Source organism: Alosa sapidissima, chromosome 14 (genome assembly GCF_018492685.1).
Source record: "Alosa sapidissima isolate fAloSap1 chromosome 14, fAloSap1.pri, whole genome shotgun sequence".
Lineage (NCBI taxonomy): Eukaryota > Metazoa > Chordata > Actinopteri > Clupeiformes > Clupeidae > Alosa > Alosa sapidissima.
This window is the reverse complement of record NC_055970.1, coordinates 12,145,334-12,166,663: the sequence shown is the minus strand read 5'-3', so window position 1 is coordinate 12,166,663 and position 21,330 is coordinate 12,145,334. Positions and strand designations below refer to the sequence as shown.

Below are 21,330 nucleotides of genomic sequence, written 5' to 3'. Positions count from 1 at the left end.
TTTTTTTACCTGTACACCACTTATAGCATTTCTACACAAAGCACTTGCTTTAAAATATCCAGAATAACGTTCACATTAGGTTATATTATATATGCCCTACCTCAGGATCAGCAATGATGTCTGAGAAATGCTTGCAGGTAAAGACTCCACTTTGCAGTATGACGTCACCAGCCTGATCTGATGCTTGACCACTGAGCACAAGAAGCTTCTGCCCAGCAGAGTCTGTGAGCAGAGAACGAATCTGCTCCACAGAGGAGAGAGAGAGAGAGAGAGAGAGAGAGAGAGAGAGAGAATAGTTACAAAATGTATTTTTAGTTGCATTTCTAGATTTCAATTTAAGCATGATTGTTTTTTTGGTAATACTGTAGTTAAATGATTGATTTAACAGAACCATAGCAATTAATTAAAAATTAGCTTCATAATTAATTTTCTGAATACAAATAGAATATATTACATAGTTTCTACAATACAGCATTGAACAACATTTATCAGGATGTTTTCGCTTCTATGATTAGTGCCATACTTAATTGGACCATATTCATTGGGGCACTTAAAAACATTAAATGCCTTAGACTGTTTGCAAGATGTGGTACACTGGGTATTCTATTATTACTTGGCTTCACATACTATTCCAGTGTCTGGAAAACATGAGTGTCAGCAAGCACTGGTTAGCAAAATGTTATTTGGTAACATTTTCTGTAATAATGAACCATTTGTCTTAGACCCATCAGCTGTCAGTATGTCCTTCAACTCTGAACCCAATCTAACCACAAGCAGATTCCCAAAGGGACCAGAGCTAACATGGACAAAGGCATAGCATCTTCGTGTCTCACCTCAGAAGCCGTTGTGTCCTCAGTGGGGTTGACTAAGACAACAGTTTCAAGAACATCACTCTTGTATTGTAGTATTCTTTGTCCTGTAAAAAAAGAATAATGAAAAGATGGTGGTCAATCTTGCAAACTAACATCTAAAAAATATATTCATAGAAATGTTTCATTATTTTAGCGTAATAGGAGAGCAGTTACAATACTATTATCAGTTTTACTATAAACTGCTGCAATTGAAGAAGGATAGTCATTTGTCCATTTCTAGAAAAAACCTTGGCCTTGTGTAAAATATCAACAACTAAAATGTATGTAAAACTGTGAACTGAATGAATCTTTCATGCAGTGTCCATAAACAAAACCCTGTGATGGGCCAACACCCTATGATATAAAAATGAACAGATGCTGAAAATACCTATAAGGATGGTAATGGAATTGTCTGAGCAAGGGGCTTTTAGGCTCACTACAAAGAAGCTGACAGAAATGTCTAGAAGCTCTATTTTTGGGTCACATTGCTATGAATACCTCTGAGTGCTTCAGCATCTTTATCAACCTGCCATGCTGCTACTCCCACACGCTACAAATATACCTATCCATTTCTCTACTGCTGACTAGCCTTCACAGTGGCAGAATCTTAATCCTTAAACATCTGCCTCTTCCTATTCGACGCCAGTCACCTCAACACATATTGCAAATCTCCTACAAGCCCATCTGATTGGCTGTTGCCATGGGTACGATTAACTGGCTGTTGCCGGCAGCCGCGTAACACTGACCCACTGTGGGTGCTGCTGGGCGACGCATTGCAGCATTTCTGAGAGAGGAGGGAAAAAATACCCACGCTCCCCCTCTCCTCTCCTCTCCTCTCCTCTCCTCTCCTCTCCTCTCCTCTGCTCCCTGGGAGAAGGCAGAGTAGAGCGTGTGAGTCGATGAAGCAGCAGCAGGAGCAACACTAGCAGAGCCCAGGCTACTTCAGAAAGGCAGAGGTGCGCATTTACCAGCCACAAACAGGAAGTGTGTGTGTGTGTGTGTGTTTTAATCTAGATTCATTCGTGTTACCTAGGTGAAATCAGGATAATGCGTCACACTGGCACTGGGTAATTTCCATGAGTCTAGAGTGTGGGCATGCAAATGAGTGTATGTGTATGTGTGTCTGTCTGTCTGTGCGCATGTGCGTTTGTGTGTGTGTATGTGTACATGAATGTGTGTGTGTGAATATAAGTGTGGTAATTTGTGCGTGTGTGTGTGTATCTGTGTGTTTTTGTGTGTAGTGAGAGGGGAGGGGAAGAGGCGACCAGAGCTGGCACAGCCAAGCCTGTGTTGTTTACACTTTCACTTTCCAACAGACAAACACTAGAGATGTGTGTCGGGAAGCTAAAACTACAAACCCAGGGGAGCTGGCAGGCTCCAACCCTTCACTGTAATCACTTCTACTGGCACACACACACACACACACACACACACACACACACACACACACACACACTCTCTTTCACAACCACAATCTGCACTTTCTGTCTCAATTCTTTTTTGTTCTCACTTATACTGCACAACACAAAGCATTCCAGTGTGCTTGCGTATGTTGGTGGGAAGAGCCACAGACACATGAGCAGCATACTATGTGTGTGTGTGTGTGTGTGTTTATGTTTATGCTAATGAGAGACTAAAGATAGTAAATATATTTCCAGGCTAGTTGAGCATTATGCTGCCCTACTGAACAAGCAACTAGAGTAGAAATAATCCCCCAACCCAGGAGAATAATATGGAATTTTCTTTGCTAAACAATTCGAGTGGGAAATGATGAATGTGCAATTTGCATTTGAATAAATGGGCCAATTGTAGCTTTTAACATCCAAAAATGGCAAGAAAAAAAATCCATGACCCATGTTTTCTTTCCCAACTTGTTAGTAAGGTTTATGAACCAGAAAGACAGGAAATGAGCCATAACAAACTGAAATGTTGTACATACACTGTTCTGTATTAAGTACTAATAACAAATAATTTGCCCAAATACATCATGTCCCCTGATCAACTGTTACAATTTGGAATAGGCACTACAGGAAATTGTATTTTTGCATCTCTACCTGTTTTACCCAAATGACTTGTGTGGTCACAGGAGCGCCCCAAATCCTAGTGGTCCAGAAATATCAGTTATTGGATTGAACCAAAAAGGCCTCCCCTCCCCCGAATCCTCCTCTCTATTCATCTCATCCAGGAGGAAGCGCCTAAACTATCAACAACTATCAAGGGATGGCTTGTCAGCTTGACCTTGAAATCTCACTCCCTGGAAAATCATGTAGCTGAATATTAACCTCATCTCTAGACTGCCAAAGCCTGTGACAGCTCCATCCTACCCTCGCAGTCACCTCATAATAGCATTAAAACGTGTTTACATCGGCTTAAGGGTGACATATCGCAGGCTGTAAATTAGATTCAGATTTCATTAGATGCAGAAGATTACAGTCAGCTGCAGTTTGTATAGAGGGTTATATATGAACCTTAATAACCTTCATGATCTCAAAAGAACTCTCCATTTTGAATGGTCTCTGTATGTAAACACACATAGGTGAGGAATTATGTTATTATATCCTATGCTAGGATTTTATATTGGGAAGAATGATATAGGGCAGGCTACTCATAACAAATATCATCTCTAAAGCTTGCTTCATGGAGCACAAGGACTGAGAAATCACCCCCAGTATCTATAAAACACATTTTATTGCTATGAAAACAGCTACACCCTGATAAGTTCTCCATTCCCTCTGAACCCTCACCTAGAGCAGGAGACCAGTGTGACTGGCACATTATCCGCATGAGACAGCGCTCGTACACACCAAATGACCCCCCTCTCCCCCCTTCAGAGACCCCTCTGGATCTGAGACAGCACTCTTACACACCAAATGACCCCCCTCTCCCCCCTTCAGAGACCCCTCTGGAGCTGAGACAGCGCTCGTACACACCAAATGACCCCCCTCTCCCCCCTTCAGACACTCATCTGGATCTGAGACAGCGCTCGTACACACCAAATGACCCCCCTCTCCCCCCTCTTCCCCCTTCAGACACTCATCTGGATCTGAGACAGCGCTCGTACACACCAAATGACCCCCCTCTCCCCCCTTCAGACACTCATCTGGATCTGAGACAGCGCTCGTACACACCAAATGACCCCCCTCTCCCCCCTTCAGACACTCATCTGGAGCAGTGGGGGAGCACAAGTGGGGAGCGGGGCCGTCCAGATGCCACGCTTGAACAGAGTTCACGCCCAGCCCCGCCAGCTTTGAAGGAAGTGGAACTGACATGGGGACCCTCCGCGCCGGGCCACGCACTGCCAGTCAGCCGGTCACGTATGGGCTGGGAGAAATATGACCTAATTAGAGGTGTGTGTGTGTGTGTGTGTGGCTGTCAGGGCCCAGTAGCCATGTCTGACCTTTTATAGCTTCCTTATAGTGATAACAGAACAGCACATCACTGGAGCATGCTAAGCTAAAAAGACAATAATCATTCCCACTCTACATGTGCTAATAGTTTGTTTGTGTACTCTGCTTTGTCATCAGGAGGAGGAGAGCAGCTCATCTGGGTGCTGAAGCTGGACCAGAGCTACAGAGTGAGAACTAGCCAGCCAGAAATGAGCTGCGCACTGGGCTGATCAAAGGGATGTCAGTGTGCTGGCCACTCAGGGTCTATGAGGTAAGACACTAATGGAGAGTGTAACTGAATTATTCTCTGACTCAATCCCTGTTTCAGTGAAGATGTTTTGTTTTTACAGCACCAGGTTGCATTACAGACTGTGATATCCACTGTGGAACATCTGCAAATGCAAATGCAAGAACATTTGAGTGGGAAATTACATTTGTAATGATTTGTGCTAAGAAAAGTCTGAGCTTCAGCACCCAGGACAGCACCCTCCCTTGAATGAACATTCAAACAACTGTGCACAGATTAGTGCAAAGTCCAGTGTGTTTTTATCATTTCATTTGATTATTGTCATTTTGCTGGAAGTGTGTGTCTTCTAACTGTGTTTTAAATGATTTCAAAATCAGATCATGTTAACAAAGTTAAATTCAACCCGGCTGAAGGCAAGGGCTGAAATGCTCTTTGGCATTAATCACAAAAAAACATCAATACACCTCTTTGAGAATTTTCCACTTGCTGATTTCCATTCTCTCTCAAGCCTTGGGCTGACTGGCTGTTCGGAGATGACACTGTCAAAACCCTGGTTGAAATGACAGGCTTTAGGACCATGTGTTCACCATGCCACGTTCCGTTGGCCTTCATGTGAGTGCCCTCTCAGCAACTATTCTCTGACCTTGCCATCCACTGTTGCTCTCTCTCTCTCTCTCTCGCTCTCTCTTTCTCTCTCTACCTGTCCCTCCCTTGTCTTTCTCCTGAGAGGATAAGAAACAAACAAGCAAACAAATTGAGGTAGACGGGTTGATAGAAATAGAGAGAGAGAAAGCAAGCCAGACAGAGAGTGCCCCAGTTTTTCTACATTATCTAAGGCGAGTGGTTTAGAGAAGGGCTGGATGTATCTGCCTTTAATCCATTGCAGCCCACATTTTAATCATGCCAACCCAATGAAACCTTTCTCAGCATGGACTTATTCCCACTGGACTTGCTGAGTGATAGACAACACAGAACTCCACAAATCTACCCAAGCCAATTAGAGTTATGTGTTTGTGCAGAGAAGGTGCATTGGGAAAGCTATAAACTGAACTTTAAATGCTTTTGTTCCAGCTTTAATAGATTCTGTACATTGGTGAACAAGTCTCCTTAATTGGTCCTTGTTGTAGGAGTGCTTCATTGTAAAAACATTAACATTTCCCAGCAGAAACAGATCATTCTACAAGCTATTTTCCCAGACATCTTTTAACTAGTTCTAAAAATAGATGTACACAAAACCTGATGTTAATTATTTTTCAAGACATCAATACCAGGATTTTTAGGGCAAGTATTTCAAGCTTGACAGCATGAGACAATTGTTTTGTATTCCCTAACCTCTTAAGAACTAAAGCACAGGTAACAGTGATCAATACTTGCTACTTCCAGGCAAAGTCAAAAATAAGTTGTTGGAAATAACTTAATTTCTTGTATCATCACAAGCATGCTGGTTTATGTCAAATCTAATCTAATCAAATCAAGCATGTATTTTATACAAGCACTAATTTAATTATACTGTCCGGGTTATATGAACAGCCAAAGTCAGTCACGCACAGGCCTCCTCTTAGACTAAACTGGATGAGAGGAGTGGTAACACTGAGATAATCCTACAGAAACTAAACCATGCAAAATAAATACCTGCTAATATATTCATCATGCCTTTTATCATTTGCACATTTAAACTATAAATAGGCTAAAGCTGTGATCTTGTAATGGGTGTGCTCATCACTTATCTTCTGTTTAAACAGGCCGGTAACGTGTGATAAAAGAAACCAAACTCTTGTCTATTTTATGTTTTTCAATTTCTAATTGAAATTGAATTTGAAACTAATGCATCTATGCCCATATCCTGCTAAAAGACCTGCAGCTGAGGCCTTGGTTAGGCTTAAAATAACTATCCTCCACAAGTATGCAGCTAATAAACTAGTAACCCTAGACTAGTGAAAGAAAACCAAGTAATGCAACAGATGATCTTCCCTAAGGTTAGCCTAAACCCCTAGGCTTTCCTTCAGTACCTGCAAAAAGTATTTTGGGGAAACAGTTCAGAATTGAGACCTTCCTAAATCACCTTAAGCACTATCCGATTTAAAAGTGTAGTTGTGCCTTTCAGATTTATACTGAAGCCTTCAGTGATGAGCAGTTTAAGTAGACAAAGAAGCGTTTAAAGTTAAAGAAGCACTCTGGGTAAATAGGGCTCTGCTGCAGGCGTTAAATAGAGGTCTTATTCTTCCAGGAGTGGAGCTGTAGTGCTCAGGTGCAAAGAGGCCTCCAGTAGAATACACCCCCCATGTCCTATGAGTCGCTCTTCAGAATGATGGGCACTCAGATGATGCTACCCTTACATATAGACACACACACACACACACACACACACACACACACACACACTCCTCACTCACAATCATCTGTCTCGCTCTGTCACCTTCACGCACACACGCACACACTCACTCTTTCACTCAATCACCTCCAGTAATCCAAACACCTCTCTCTCTCTCTGAAACACACACACACACACACACACACAGACATTTATTCTAATACAGCTCAACCTTCATAATCCTACAACCACGTGCAGCTTATATTCTAGGAAATATGCTCTATCCCACATAATTTCCCACATACTGAAAAAAGACAATTGGACAAAGACAAGAACTGGAGTTCAAATGTTGGGTAAACTGTCTGATGCCCTTCTTAGAACAGCTGCTGACATATTTTTTCTTCAGTCTTGTTTGATCGATCATACATCACAATGCTGTTGGGACTCACAAATCATAACGTTAAAATCGAATACTCTCATCTTCCCCACAATCAAGACAAAACTCTGTATACCCAAATCCTTAAGATGAGTAGGCCTATAAAACGGTTGGTATGTGTACATTTAAATAAATATAATATGCACTCAAACAGTCATGATGAAAATGTTTCATAGACGAACAAGCATTCAGACAGGTGCTGGGAGACAGTGGGTGGGAGAGAGTGACGCTATTTAAACCTCTTACACGTCCATTATATTAATGCCACCTCAAAAAAACATATCTATTCCAACTCTGCTACCTCTACTCGCCACAAAATGTCAGATGAATACAATGACAGGGTCTCCAGTGATTCTCCAGTAAAACAAGTAAGACATCTCAAACAAAGCCCACCACCAAAAAAAGCTTTTTATGCATCATCTTCTAATTAACGTTACGTGGAATCGCATCCTGTTCAGTCACTGATCTGATCGGGCACTAAGAACCTTGTCGCTGACAAGAGGGAAGCTGAACATATTATGGAGGCCTGTTTCTTTAACGTCAATATTCCGTGAATCCCGGCAGTCGCAGGCTAACCGAGGAGCAAAGTGTGTGTTGAATAGAATAGAATATCTTTATTTGTCATTGTCACAGGTACAACGAAATTAAGTGCATTCCTTGTTCAGTGCAGATGCCCTTGATTAGGCTACGACAAAACTAGGTGAGATTCTACAGGTTTAGTGTAAGCTGCAACCTAGCCTGGTAAGGTGACAGGGACATTTCTGCATCCAGTCATATAGTAAATTAGTTACGCATCTATTCCGACTCTGTAACAACCAGAAATACTTTGCCCTGATTATTTAAGACCGCTAACATGACTGAGATATTGCCTTGACCGCTAGGAGTCTACTGAGGCCTACGTCTCTGTGGATTTACATAAATTCGGGAAGAGAACTGAATATAGAGTAGGATTATGGCAGCACATCTGTAGCTCTTACTTGGAGAGATGCCCTGTTTATAAGGTAATGGAAGCTTGAGCTCAAATTAGGTCACCAAAGTATCTTAACGAGGCGCGTTTCGTTTTTTTCCAGTCACCTGAACCCTGCACTGTAGGTTGCTAGTTCATATCAGACCAGCCCGACACACCACCGTGATTTTGCATACAATTTGACTGTGGATCAACAGCGTGCACTAATGGCATGAATGCGCACTGGTTAAAGAAATCCTTTTTACCCTGTCGGAATCACATCACCTCGGATGGTATAGCCTAATCGGCTGTTCAAGGACACTATAAACCCTACGTCTGTGAAATCTGAACAAGCCCTCCCCTTATTAAGAAATCGTTTCTTTCTCAATATCAGAACCACGATTCACATTCCCTATATCAGAGCAAGGTGTGCTTGACATTCGAGACCTAAAGTGATCATATGCAAAATATCCTAGTCGCATGCAAACAGAAAGCGGCCGCTACATTTTTACTGCATTTTCGCCGGATATCGAGAGTTCGCCGTCTTTCCTTGCCGCTACAAATCAACCAATCATCTATCACAGCAGGTGCTGGAAGTCTACATATGCAAGAGATGGCATCTTATTTTACACATATTCCGTAGCGTTAAATAGGCTAGGCTATATGATACGAGCGATGACTAATTTGCAAGGTGAAAGGCATTGACAAGACAGATGTGAATACGCGCACCGACAGAATGACACCTACCGTGGAGGATGCTCTTCTGTGTGTCTACCGTGTGTGTCCTGCGAGCGTTGCGAACGCGCAATCCTACGAGCGTGCGTCGGTCAGGCAAAAGGGTGGGTGGGGCCAGTGGAGTATGTGTGTGTGCGTGTGTGAGTGAGAGAGATAGATTGTGTGTGTGTAAGAACAGTGTGTTTTAGTCTATGTCAAAACACATAGGCTACCAGCAGATATGTCTATGTGCATGTATAAGATTAAATTGTTCTCACAAACTAAAAAAAAACCTTAGAGGCAACCCAGATGTGAGACAATGCCATGTGCAGCCCTCTGATTCCCTCACTGCCCCAGCTGAAAAGGGTAGCCCTCTGCTGCTCACAGGATCATTTACGCCTCATTTCTCATCCAAACATCTGTAGGTTGGAGAGCAGCGGGACATAATCAATGCAGGGTAGAGGAAGACAGCAGGAGCTCCCCTTATGGAAGTCTTTGGTCTTCATCAGTGCAACCTCACCGAAGTGTGGCCATTAAAAGATATCCAAACTGTAGTCAATATACATTCTATCATAATCGTCACACGCGCTCAGGTTATTCCTCTCTAATGGACTCTTCGGTTGCTACTCTGTCCATACATCGGCATGTATTATACCCTGGTGGTCTATTATATCAGTTCTCAGTAGTAGGCTAGTTTGGGTGGCGTGGAGATGAGGTCTTTGTGTGGGCGCCCAGCTGGAGGCTCAGCCTGCGTTGGCTCAGGGTCGGATCCATAGTGGGATCAGCTGCTCTCGGGGTGCGTTGTATCTGTGTATCAATAGGAGCTGTGTATCAATAGGAGCTGTGATCGAGGCTGAGATGAGACATTAGCAGAGGAATGAATCCTCCGTCTCAGCTCATCAGCTCCTCCCTTCTCACGCTGAACCCCTCTACTCACGTTGAACCCCTCTTCACACGTTCAGTAAATACAGCGCACAGAACATTATTGAGATCTGTATATTCCCTCCTCTCACATAAACATACCCATGCACTCTCCCACACATGTATAGATATTTCAGTGTACACACACACACACACACACACACACACACACACACACTCCCGTGAATGCAGGGTTTGCTTTACATGAGAGCCTACCCATATAGGCATGGCTGACCAGTCTTACTGTAACTCATGACTATAAACCTTACCTTTAAGTAGCTTCTCATCTTCTCATCTCATAGTTCATTCTCCAAAAAAATGGCTCCGAATGTTCTCCTCCTAGCTATTGTTGGTTAGTATCTTAGTTTGTCAGTCATTTTGTCCTTATTTAGCACAGTACAAGAGGAAGGCAAGACAAGTAATTCAAACCAGTCACATCAGTCTGGCGCCCCATTAAAAATAGATCCATTTTGCTTTCAGGTGAATCCCTTCATATCCATTTATAAATGGCTTTGTTCCAGACAGATCCGCACAACTCAAACACTAGACTGAGCTGAAAGCTCTGGACACCCAAAGACAAGAGGCAAGAACAGTTAAAGTTTGGATTGGGTGGGGTGGTCTGGATCGCCTGGCACTTTATACACACACACACACACACACACACACACACACACAACACACACACACACACACACACAGCTGTGATTGCCAGTGTAGCAGCTGCTATTGGGGGTCTGCCCAAATAGTCACTAGACACTGACAGTACTCTGTCTAGCTTGGCACAGAGGCCCAGAGACACGCAGACAGTGGGATGGAGAGTGTTGTGACTGGAATAGCATAGAGGAGGTTTTCACTTCTAAAATGCTCACCGATGAAATGATCAGTAGTGCCTAAAAGATCCATCAGCTTTTTGCATTTTAACATTAATAGTTTTTGTAACCAGGAATAGAATTGGTTGTTGTAAGGACAATCCTTATATGACTGATTCTTTAGCAGAATAGCGTATAAAGCAAATGTTTATAAAATGAATATAAGCTAATTAGAAAATGGATGGCACACAAACATAGTGACAGGTATACAGTATTTTGTGGTGCATTCTCCATGTGGAAGTTATAAATAACCCTTAATCTTTCCACATAATGAGCATAGCCTATTTATAGTATAGCCTCCTGAAGACCACCACTGCCATGGCTAAAACCCCTGACAACTGGTTCACATTTGCGGCTGCCACACCCAATTGTGTGGTTACTGCTGAGGCCATTTTGCGTCCTTCTGGAACGATCTCTGGCCATCTTAACCAGATCTATGTTGCTGTCACACCACAGCTGATCGTCATGGTGAACCAGATATGAAATGAATATGTGCTTTGGGATGATCGTCACCGTGCCCTGCCTTTAGTTTATTAATGCCTCCCTTGATGGGAGATACATTCACCATCAGACATCTGAATATAGACAGGCAATCCTGCATTCATGCCGTGTGTGTGTGTGTGTGTGTGTGTGTGTGTGTGTTGGTGTGTGAGGTGATAGCTCAGTGGTATTACACACAGATGCTCTCTGGCACATTGATTATACAGAGTGCTTCCAGAGAGACGGACGAGACTGATGGGGACGCAGGGGAGATGAGACGGGCAGGCCAGACAGTGTCTCCCTGACCGCTCCGGCGGGACACACACAAGGCCTACCCTTTACATGTCCTCTGCAGGACAGTCCTGCTGAACCATACAGTATGCAATCGGGAAAGGACTCATATTTCACTGTGTGTGTGTGTGTGTGTGTGTGTGTGTGTGTGTGCGTGTTTGAGAAAGGCTGTGATCAGGACCTGGCTCTGCTGTAATCAATGACAAAGAGACTGCAGGAGATGGTGTATAGTACTACTCCTCCCTTCCCTTTAAAACACACACACACACACACACACAGTCTGCAGGGTACATAGGGCAGGATCAATAGCCTCATCTGAATTATTCAGGAGTTTCAAAGGCACATCAGCCTTACAATGCTGAGCCCTCCCACCCAATGCGCACACACACACACACACACATTCACTGACCACCAATATTCCCCCACTCATTTTTCAGTTTGCCCTTTCCATCTGTAGTCAGACCACGGGTAAAACACTCTCTCTTAAAAACAATCACTTAGACAAAATGATGCAGATGGTTTGTTGACTGATGTCAGTAATGCTGTGCTTATTTGCCATTGATTAAAGTGAAAACAGAGTACATCCTTTATCAGCATGCGCATGAGCAAGACCACACTCCCATTTTTCCACTTGGCTCGTCAACAATTTAACAGAGTGAAATTTGAATTTCCTTCATGGTTCAGAACAGTGCCTCCAAGCACTGAATCCTAGTCAACATAAAGAGATACGTTTAAAGAACAGAAAATGAAAAGGTTAATGAGGGACGAATAAACATCGACTGAGATGGAAAAAGGCTGTGATTATTTATTGAGACTGTTTTGCTCTGAATTTGGTGGAATCAACAATATTTCATTCCATTTAATCCACAGTATTTTCCAGCTCCCTCCCACTCTTTTTCTCTCTGCTATGTTATTTCATGGTCTGCCAGTTTCCCTTGAGCAAAATTCCCTCCAAATGTTTTCTTAACTCCGAGGCATATCTCCACAGTCTAAAATATTCATGAAAGTGTTTGTTTTATTGCGCCATATTACGTAATGAAAGTCCAAGTCTCGATCAATACCAGGCAAATTACCACTTGGGGGGGCGGGGGGGGAGTGATGGGGGTTGGGATGATTGGCAACAGAAATGAAGTCCTTTTCCTTGGTGCTCTGGGATCATTATGGAGCACTGATCATTTCCCTCTGACCAGACTGATTGGGAATGATTATAACACATCAACAAACAGGAACGCACGCATCGCAAGGGAGCCCGTTTCCTGTCGGCCGTTCCGCAACAAGCCGTTTACGAGGGCCGAAATCTAATGAAACGAGACCAAATGAAGCCAAATGAAATGAACCCAGTGACATGGAAGAGAAGCAGCTGTGGAATAAATGCCGCTGCCCCAGAGCCAGTGGTGGAGTCTGCAACCGCTTCTGCTGAGTCTGAGAAGCTGCCAGTACCATCACCGTGGCAACCCCCCCCCCCCCCCCAGTTATTAACTCTGCCTCCACTCCACTGTGGCAATGTTGTTCTCCCCTCTGGACTGATCTGTATGCGTAGTCATATCAGCCGTAGCGAGCACTTCTCTGGGTCTTGGGTGGGGGAGGCGTTAAATGGGAATTTATGCCTTTATGATTGGCTGCGTAGCTAAAGCCTCATCAGTCATTCCTCTGCTCGCCTGCCTCCGCCGATTCCCTCCCCTGTCTGCCGTGAGACGAGCGCCACTTGGGAAAAAACGCTGCGTCAGCAATACGCCTGGCTCGGCTTGGCTCGCCAGAGACCTGCCCGGCTCGGATGAAAACCCACGGCTCCAGAACACCCCAAGATGCTGGGCTGTGGCCAGACCGGGGTCGACAAACAGAGACATTTGAGCCAGAGATAAAAGGCCCAGAACCAGAAGCATGCCTCAGAAGACTGCAGATGTGCCAACTATAGAGGAGATCCTGGAAGACTATATAGCTATAACACTATAGTTTCACACCCTTTTTGGTATGGTTTTCTAGGCAATGGCTAGGCTTCATTTGAAATTAAACTCCCAGTCACAGATTCAGAAATCAGAAATAAGCTACAGAGCTGAGAAAACACACCAAAGATGTGACTGTCTGTAGTCTGGAGAAGCTTTAGGTGAATGTGTGTGTTTGTGTGTGTGTGTGTCTTTAATGTGCACAATTACATGCATGTATCATGTGCATACATACATCCTAAGAGCTTGTGTTAGTGTGAGTATATGCATAAGTGCACACCCTCTCCAAATCCCCTTTCCCCTGGGAGCCATTGCAAGCCCAGATGATGATTGAGTACCTTTTAATACCATGCAACGATGAATTGGGTAAGAGTCGCCCATTTCTCCTTCCTCCCCTGCGACCGGCGTGCTGGCTGTGCCTCTGCATCCCTGACGGTGTCCCAGGGGGGCGACCGGGCGCACGTGAGCAGGGGGACCCGACCTCGTGAGGGATTGAGAGGGCAGGCAGCTCTGTCAGCCGCTAAAGAGGGGCGAAGCGGGCGAAAGAGGCAAATTCATACAATAATGGAGGAGACAGCTGGGCTCACAGTGGCCATTGCTTTGCCCTGTCGTGCACCCTCCCCTCCCCATCCCCCTCCTCTTGCGTCCTGAAGGAGAGTATAGGGTTCTGTAATGACCGAAGGGGAATTTTATTCATCTGAGCGAGGCTTCATGGACCAGCAAAGAAGAGATCTCTGGCTGAACTAAGATCAAGGAGGATAGGTCACACAGGACAAATGAGCAGGATTTAGGAAAGGTAGCTGTCAGTTCTTGTTTTGGTATTAATTTTTCAATTTTACTTATCAACTATGTATTTATGTATGTATGTATGTATGCATGTATTTAATATATTCATGAATTATAATGTTTTTTTTCAGAATAGATGCTCTGTGTTCAGCATCACAGTTAAAATGGAACACAGTAATTAATAAGCTCGACAACTCTCTGTGCAATGAATCAGTGATGAATCAGTGCATTAGAACATTAGAACATTTCCTGAATTTCTTCACCAGTAAAAACCCTGCAGAGTGCAGACCCACAGCAGCAATGGCACTCTGTCACACAAGCATCTCACGTGTCACATCCACCCCCTCTTCACCCACCCCACCCCACACACACACACACATCCTTCCAGAGCCCTCGGCCTGACCTCTCCCTGCCACAGCCGCAGTGAGCATCTCACTGCCTCAGCTCAGTGCCACTCAATCCTCCTCCGCTCTCCGGCCCTGTCTGTCCTCTCCTCTGGACACTACATCTATCCCCTCTTCTGTTCTTTTCCTAATCCTTTCCAAAAGTTTTCCTCCTCTCCTCTCCCTTCTTCATCTCCCCTCTGCTCTCCTCTCTTCTCCAAGCCGCCTTTGCCCTGTCATTTCTCTCACACGTGGAGGTGTTGGGAAGACCGCGAGTGATCGAACGCTCTTCGAGCAACCAGGCCGATTAACAGTAAATCCCCTCTCTCTCTCTCTCTCTCTCTCTCTCTCTCTCATTGCCAGCAGGGAGACAGCAGGCTCTCTTCCCACAACATATGTCATCTGTCAGGGAGGTAAACCCCTGGCCGGATCGGGGTGGATGGATCATCTGCATTGCAACCCCTCCATCCCCGACTCTTCCATCCCCTTCACCACAAGCCTGTCCTGACCATTTCCCTCATTCCATTGTGGAGGAATTACCCCTCAGTCCAGGATTAACCAAACTCTCCAAATGATGTGGGATGACTTTGACCGGGGGATTTTTCATTCGAAAGCAACAGTCATAACTCAGAACTAATCCCTTCCTCTTCCCTCGACAAAATGAAGAGAAGCTTCTACTGGAGTGCTATAGACCTGCAGGGCTACGTGAGTCAGTGGATCTTCAGGGTTAAAACTGAGCTGCGTGGTGCAGAGAGGATACAGTGCGGTCCTTGAGTTCCTGGAAGGCATTGAGGTGTTGTTGTTAGCGTGAGATCAGCCGGTGGGGTTGTGAAGACTCTGCCGGCCATGATGACACTGCATTCCCTTAGCACTGCATTAGCATTCCGCTCACATCAGCATTACGGCCAGAGACGCACACTGAGCATGCTCCGTACTCCAACGCTGGCACACTACTTCTTACACACAAGGGAACTTGGTGTCTTTTTCTGCTTCCCTTCTCTTTTTTTGTTTTTCCATCTTCAGAAATGAAAAGTGAGTGTGTGTGTGTGTGTGTGTGTGTGTGTGTTTCTGTATTTGTGAGTGAGTGTGCATGAGTGAGACAAACAGAGAGGGCGATGAAGAGAAAGAGAGAAAGGAGAAAGCAGCGCTGCTCACATCACTGCACACGAACAGCAGGCAGTTCTAGTTTAACGGAAAAACACACACATACACACACACGCGATAATGAACTCTGGCATTCTCTCTCCTGTCATTACAGAGAAAGAAATCTCACGCTGGTCTTTCACAGCCCTTTTTTACACTTCTCTCTCCCCGTAGGCTTCGACCAGAAAAACAACCTGCCAAACTGCAGTGGTGATGGCTTAATTACTCTACGTCTATCTCTCCCAGTCTCCAGTCATTCCATAGAGCAGGACTTTAATACTATTTACCACTAATACCAGTGTTGTCGTATACAGAAGAGACATGTAAAACAAAAGAAAGCCATCACTGGGATTCATCAATACAATTCATGTGCAGCCAAGACTTGGTTATGCTGAACAAACAGAAACAAAGGTTGTTGCTAGGTTACGAGTATGTGTGAGTAGTAGGACGTGCTTGAAATCACTAAAAAGATGATTATCAGCCGTAATCTGGAGGACCGACAAGGAGGGCAGAGATACCCTTTGCATTGAACCACTGGGTCAGTCAGCAGCAAATCTCTATATTGGCTATACGCTCAGGCCCTGCTTTTTTTTTTATTTGTATTGATACTATGTAACTATGGATCTTTTATTTAGAGATGAATTTCCTTTATTTAGAAATGCATTTCATCACTAAAATGATAAGACGATGTTGTACATCAAACACTTAAAAACTAATATTGTCTGGAAATGGAAATGCTGGATTTATGTTGGATGGATGTGTTTATGCTGATGCTTGGTGAGAGTGGTTTGTTGCTCATGTTGAGGCAACAAAGCAGCATTTTTCCCTCGTGAAAAGGGATCCCTCGTGATCATTGTGGCACCTTATTTGGGTAAACATTATTTATCGTCGCTAAAAGGCCACTGTTGCACATTAGCTACAGTTTCCTTTGTCATCCAATTTAAAGATGAGGGATAGAGCGCTTTAGCCACCTGGCTGATTAGTGCACGGCGTCTCTCCCCCTCATTAAACCTCGTTAGACCACCTCCGTCACCACCTCCGTCCTCATCTGAATTCCTCCCGCAGCCAAAACTGGTACTATAGCAAAACTAAACAGAATCCTAATGTTACTGACACTCTCACTGACCTTCAGAATGGGGTGTTTTTCATACTGTGTTGAACATTCAGTCAGAGAGCGCAGGGCCTGGGGGGTGTGGAGAGGGATGATAGGGAGGAGAGAGGCTCCATAAGAGCCCAGTGGAGCAACAGCAGGTCCCCCCTCTCTTGGCCCCACTCCTCTGCCCCCTCTCTGCCCCACTCCTCTTGGCCCCCTCTCTGCCCCACTCCTCTGCAGCCGCCAGGTCCCCCCTCCTTGCCCCACTCCTCTGCAGCCGTGTTTGAAGTCCTGATGGCTATACTGATGCATTGAAGTTGGCCTTTGAGAGTGCACTCTGCAGGGGGGGATGGAGAGGCCATTATGAGGTCAGCATGCTGGCCACCCCGAGCCCTGTGAGGTCTATGACATCTGGCACTAAATGCACACACATACACGCATACACACAGCATGCACAGGTATACACATACACACAAACATATGCTGTCTCATACACACACACACACACCTCTTACACACATGCGCTCACACATGTTTTTACTACACCCCCACCCCCAATACAGATACAAAAAGACAAATACACCGTAGCACACACATATCTACAGTATAAACACACACACTCCCCCCCCCCCCTCTCTCTTACACAAACACACTAGTGTGTGTGCTCCACTTTGGCTGTGAAGTCCTCTAGCCAGAGGCTGCTGTGGAGCAGCCCAATCTGTCTGGTTCTCCTCTCCTCCCTCATTTAGCATGCAGGTGGCACCGTCTCCTTTCAGCAATGCTAATTAGACAGAGCACTGTGATGTGGGATGGAATGGCTGACAGGGAGGTGCAAATTAGAAAGATATACTTAATATACGAAATCAAATCGTAAAAACAGCTCATTTTACATCCGTGCCTTGCATATAAATGTCTTGTTTTAACATCAATTTCTAGGTGGCCTTGTCCATGTCCAGGTTTACATCAGAACATTAGCATTAACATATCAACAACTGCATTACTGTTGCAGCAGCCATTAAAAGATCTGGCACTAGAACCCTATCATCAACAACATCGGAGTCAAGTCTTGACTGTAAAACAAACAACAACAAAACTCTTTCTCTAGGACACCTCCACCTCATTTTAAGCAGCCCTTCTCTGGCCTTACATGGATACATCCACATGTGCTGTGTTTACAATAAGAGCATTACGACCTCGCAACAAAACCATATACACTGCATTATCCATAGTTGACATCAAGGGAAACATAAAGCGAAAATGTCACATCTGCAGTGTGTGTGTTTGAAACGGCATAAGATTTACAGCCCATGCAGGTTGTTAAACAGCACAGTATCGGTCACAGTTAAAGCTGCAGAACCGTGTGTAACGTGCAGTGCATGCTATATGACACCATTTTTGATGCCTTTATAGAAATAAAGACAGAAAATGTGACAAAAACCTAGCCTGATGTAGTCATACTCAATTCTAGTCAGACCTCAGTTGTGGGCGGGACTAAGTTCGGAATGGCACCCAGGCTAACAAAAACCTAGTGCAGCAGAGACATGTTCCATGCTGTCCCCATGGTAGCTGCAGCACACTATGGGTTAATGTGTCTGTGCTTTCCCCATGGTAGCTGCAGCACACTATGGGCTAATGTGGGTGGCTGTGCTGTCCCCATGGTAGCTGCAGCACAATATGGGCTAATGTGGGTGGCTGTGCTGTGCTGTGCTGTCCCCATGGTAGCTGCAGCACACTATGGGTTAATGTGTGCTGGAGCTGCACTGTGATTGATCTCCTCTCCAGCTGAGTCGCCTCTTACAGCCTTACACTGCCTCCTGCCATCACTAATAGACATGCCCACCCCACCACACCCTAGGCCACCAGGATGGGGAGATGAAGAGACAGAAGGAGAGAGAGAGATATTCAGAGGACAAATGTGTGTGTGTGGGGGGGGGGGGGGGATGGGTGGATTGTGTAAGATGAGAAGTGATGAGCTGATAAAGGAAGAGAAGAGAGAGCTACTGAGAGGGCTGAGAAGATGAAGGTATTGTGTGAGAATGAGCAATAACTGAGAGAGAGGCTGATGTATAATGCATTTGAGTTGGAGAGGATGGAATGGGGGGGGGGGGGGGGTTGCTGGGGGAAATGCCCTCTGAGGGGACAGAGGGAGAGGGGCTATAGGTGCAGCTCAGGAGAGGTTAGATAATTACACTCAATTACAACTAGGAATCTGAATCACAGGATGAGGGGAAGGTCAGCTGTGAAGGAGAGACTGTGTGTGTGTGAATGAATGAATGAGTATGCATGTGTTTCACTGTGTGTGTGTGTGTGCGTACGTGAGTGTGCATAATGTTTCACTGTGTGCGTGTAGGGTGTGTCTGCGTGTGGGGAGGCTTCAGCTGCATATAGAAAGGCGTGACTCGTGTGAGTGTGAAGTTGCCCATGGCTGCACGTATAGTCAGACCTGGTATACATGACACAGAGGTGGCGCTAAAACCAGATTTGCAGCCCAGATCCCTGATAGGGCCATAAATATTAACACCCCACTGCAGTGAACCAGCAGCATGCTACTGGGACGCCAGAGAAAGCAAGAGCGAGAGAGAGAGAGAGGGAGAGTGAAAACAAACAAGAGACAGCCTAGCAATGCCACACCCTAGCCTGTTTATAAAACTACTCTAATGCACACAACAGATGCTGCTCTTGGTATCAAAATAGGCACATTTTTTACTCAGCGGTGATATAAATATATTTAAAAAAAAAAACAATATACTGGATGGAGGAGTTGCCTATGTGCAGAAAGGGAGGAGAAATTTTAGGGAACCGAATATGAAAAAGAAAATGTATATTCATAAACAGCAGCAGCGTATACAAATATCTATATCACATCTACGATACATCTACGATAGTGTTGTGTTTCACAAATGAGTGGTTTCTTGCGCTCAGACTTGGAGGCACCAGTAAAATTATTTAATAACAACTCTCCTCCTTCCTCTTTTGCCTCTGGCAGACACAATGATTCATCTTTGATGTTAGATGTTTTCCCAGCGATTAATATCCTATTCCACAGGGCAGTGAACAGTTTTACTATAAATGCAATATAAATCTAAGACAGGGTTCTTGGTGTATATAGTGTGTGTGTGTGTGAACATGTTATTATACAGTAAGCCTCGGTAATCCAGCTAATGTTACTAGTGGCCATGGCAGTCTGTTCCGCATGGGAAAACTCTATCACATCATCAGGGGTACTGACCCACGATATGATAGCATGTGGATACGAGATGGAGATCGATAGAGCTGCATCATGTAATGAACACCTCCAGGAACCTGTTTTGGTGGGAACAGACCGAGCGAGGCGGGGACGTGGGGTGGGCTGGGGGTTTGGGGCTGTCAAGCATGAGGAGACTGTAAAAGAGGGTTGTGTGTCTGTGTGTGTGTGTGTGTGTGTCTGTCTGTCTGTCTGTGTGTGTGTGTGTACGTGCGTGCGTGTGCCTGTGTGTGTGTGTGTGCATGCCTGTGTTTGGAGTAGTAAACTGACCGTGAGCGACAGAGAGCGAGATGGACAAGGAATATTTGAACAGATAAAGTGACGTGGGGGCGACAGGGCAGGAGGAACTCTGTAGTCAGCTCTTCCTGCATCTTTATGTCTGGCCTAAAATGCGTCATATGCTGATTTAGTCTAGTCCATTAGGGAGTCTGAAGACACTATGAAAGGTCAGTGTGTCCTACTATTACAGTAGATTATATGCATGCTGCTCCTTTGAATCAAGTATGGTTCAACCTTTGTTTACATGATAAGAATAGTTGCCAAAGAAATCATGCTTTACAATAAGCATCTCATCTCAATAGAGGATTGAGAGAGACAGAGGGAGAGAGAGAGAGATCCTCTCGGAACACAGAGCCTGAGAATGAGTACATTTGTGTCCGCTCTGGGCCTCTCTTACTACTGTCCTGGAGAAGAGAGAGGCAAGGACAGTCAAATGGCCTTTTGTTTCCAGAACCTTCTGTGCTTCCTGTTGAGTGTTAAAGGCTGCGTCAGCTGGTACTGGCATGCTTCATGCTTCACTTCTGCTAGTCCTTCCCATAATGTACATGAATCACCGTGGATCCTTATTGTCAAACCTATCTTTAGCCAATTTACAAAGGCATAGAAAGAGTAGGTTGTTTAAATTATGCAACTATAAGCTTTTAAACAAAACAATGATATTCATGTGACTGCTTCACTGCATGTTACAAAATCAGTATGAAAACAGTATGAAAAATCAACAGTATAGGCCTATAGCTTTAATGAAAGAAATAAAAGTAAACATTTAAAACATTTTGCACTGAACAAAGTAAAACATTTAGTCCTTCTATATGTAATGTTAACATACTAAATGACACCAGTGGTATTAACATGCTTCTTGGAGTTTGATGGGTATGTCTGACCTTTGACCTCATGAGAGAACTGGGCAGAGTGATGCTTCTGGAAGAGCTGGAGCTCTCTGTTTAGGTCACAGGCGGTCAGGTCCACATCCCAAGATCTCAGTCCTGTCCACAGGCACATACAAGAAA

At 44.6% G+C, this 21,330-nt stretch overlaps 1 protein-coding gene across 4 annotated transcripts in view; it reads right to left on the bottom strand.

The window, feature by feature from the left end:
• map1aa (microtubule-associated protein 1Aa) overlaps positions 1–21,330 on the bottom strand; it is a 34,153-nt gene that overhangs the window by 11,729 nt on the left and 1,094 nt on the right. Inside the window, exons 1-4 of one of the 4 annotated variants that reach the window (XM_042062568.1) lie at positions 16,834–16,928; positions 13,734–13,915; positions 834–916; positions 101–241 (exon numbers count right to left, since the gene is read on the bottom strand). In XM_042062568.1, the coding sequence (XP_041918502.1) occupies positions 101–241; positions 834–916; positions 13,734–13,776 (267 nt within the window). In that variant the 5' untranslated portion in view covers positions 13,777–13,915; positions 16,834–16,928. Of the gene's footprint in view, positions 1–100; positions 242–833; positions 917–4,948; positions 5,112–8,924; positions 9,046–13,733; positions 13,916–16,833; positions 16,929–21,204; positions 21,307–21,330 lie in introns of those variants that run through there. The other 3 variants (XM_042062569.1, XM_042062570.1, XM_042062567.1) reach the window with 3 other exon arrangements.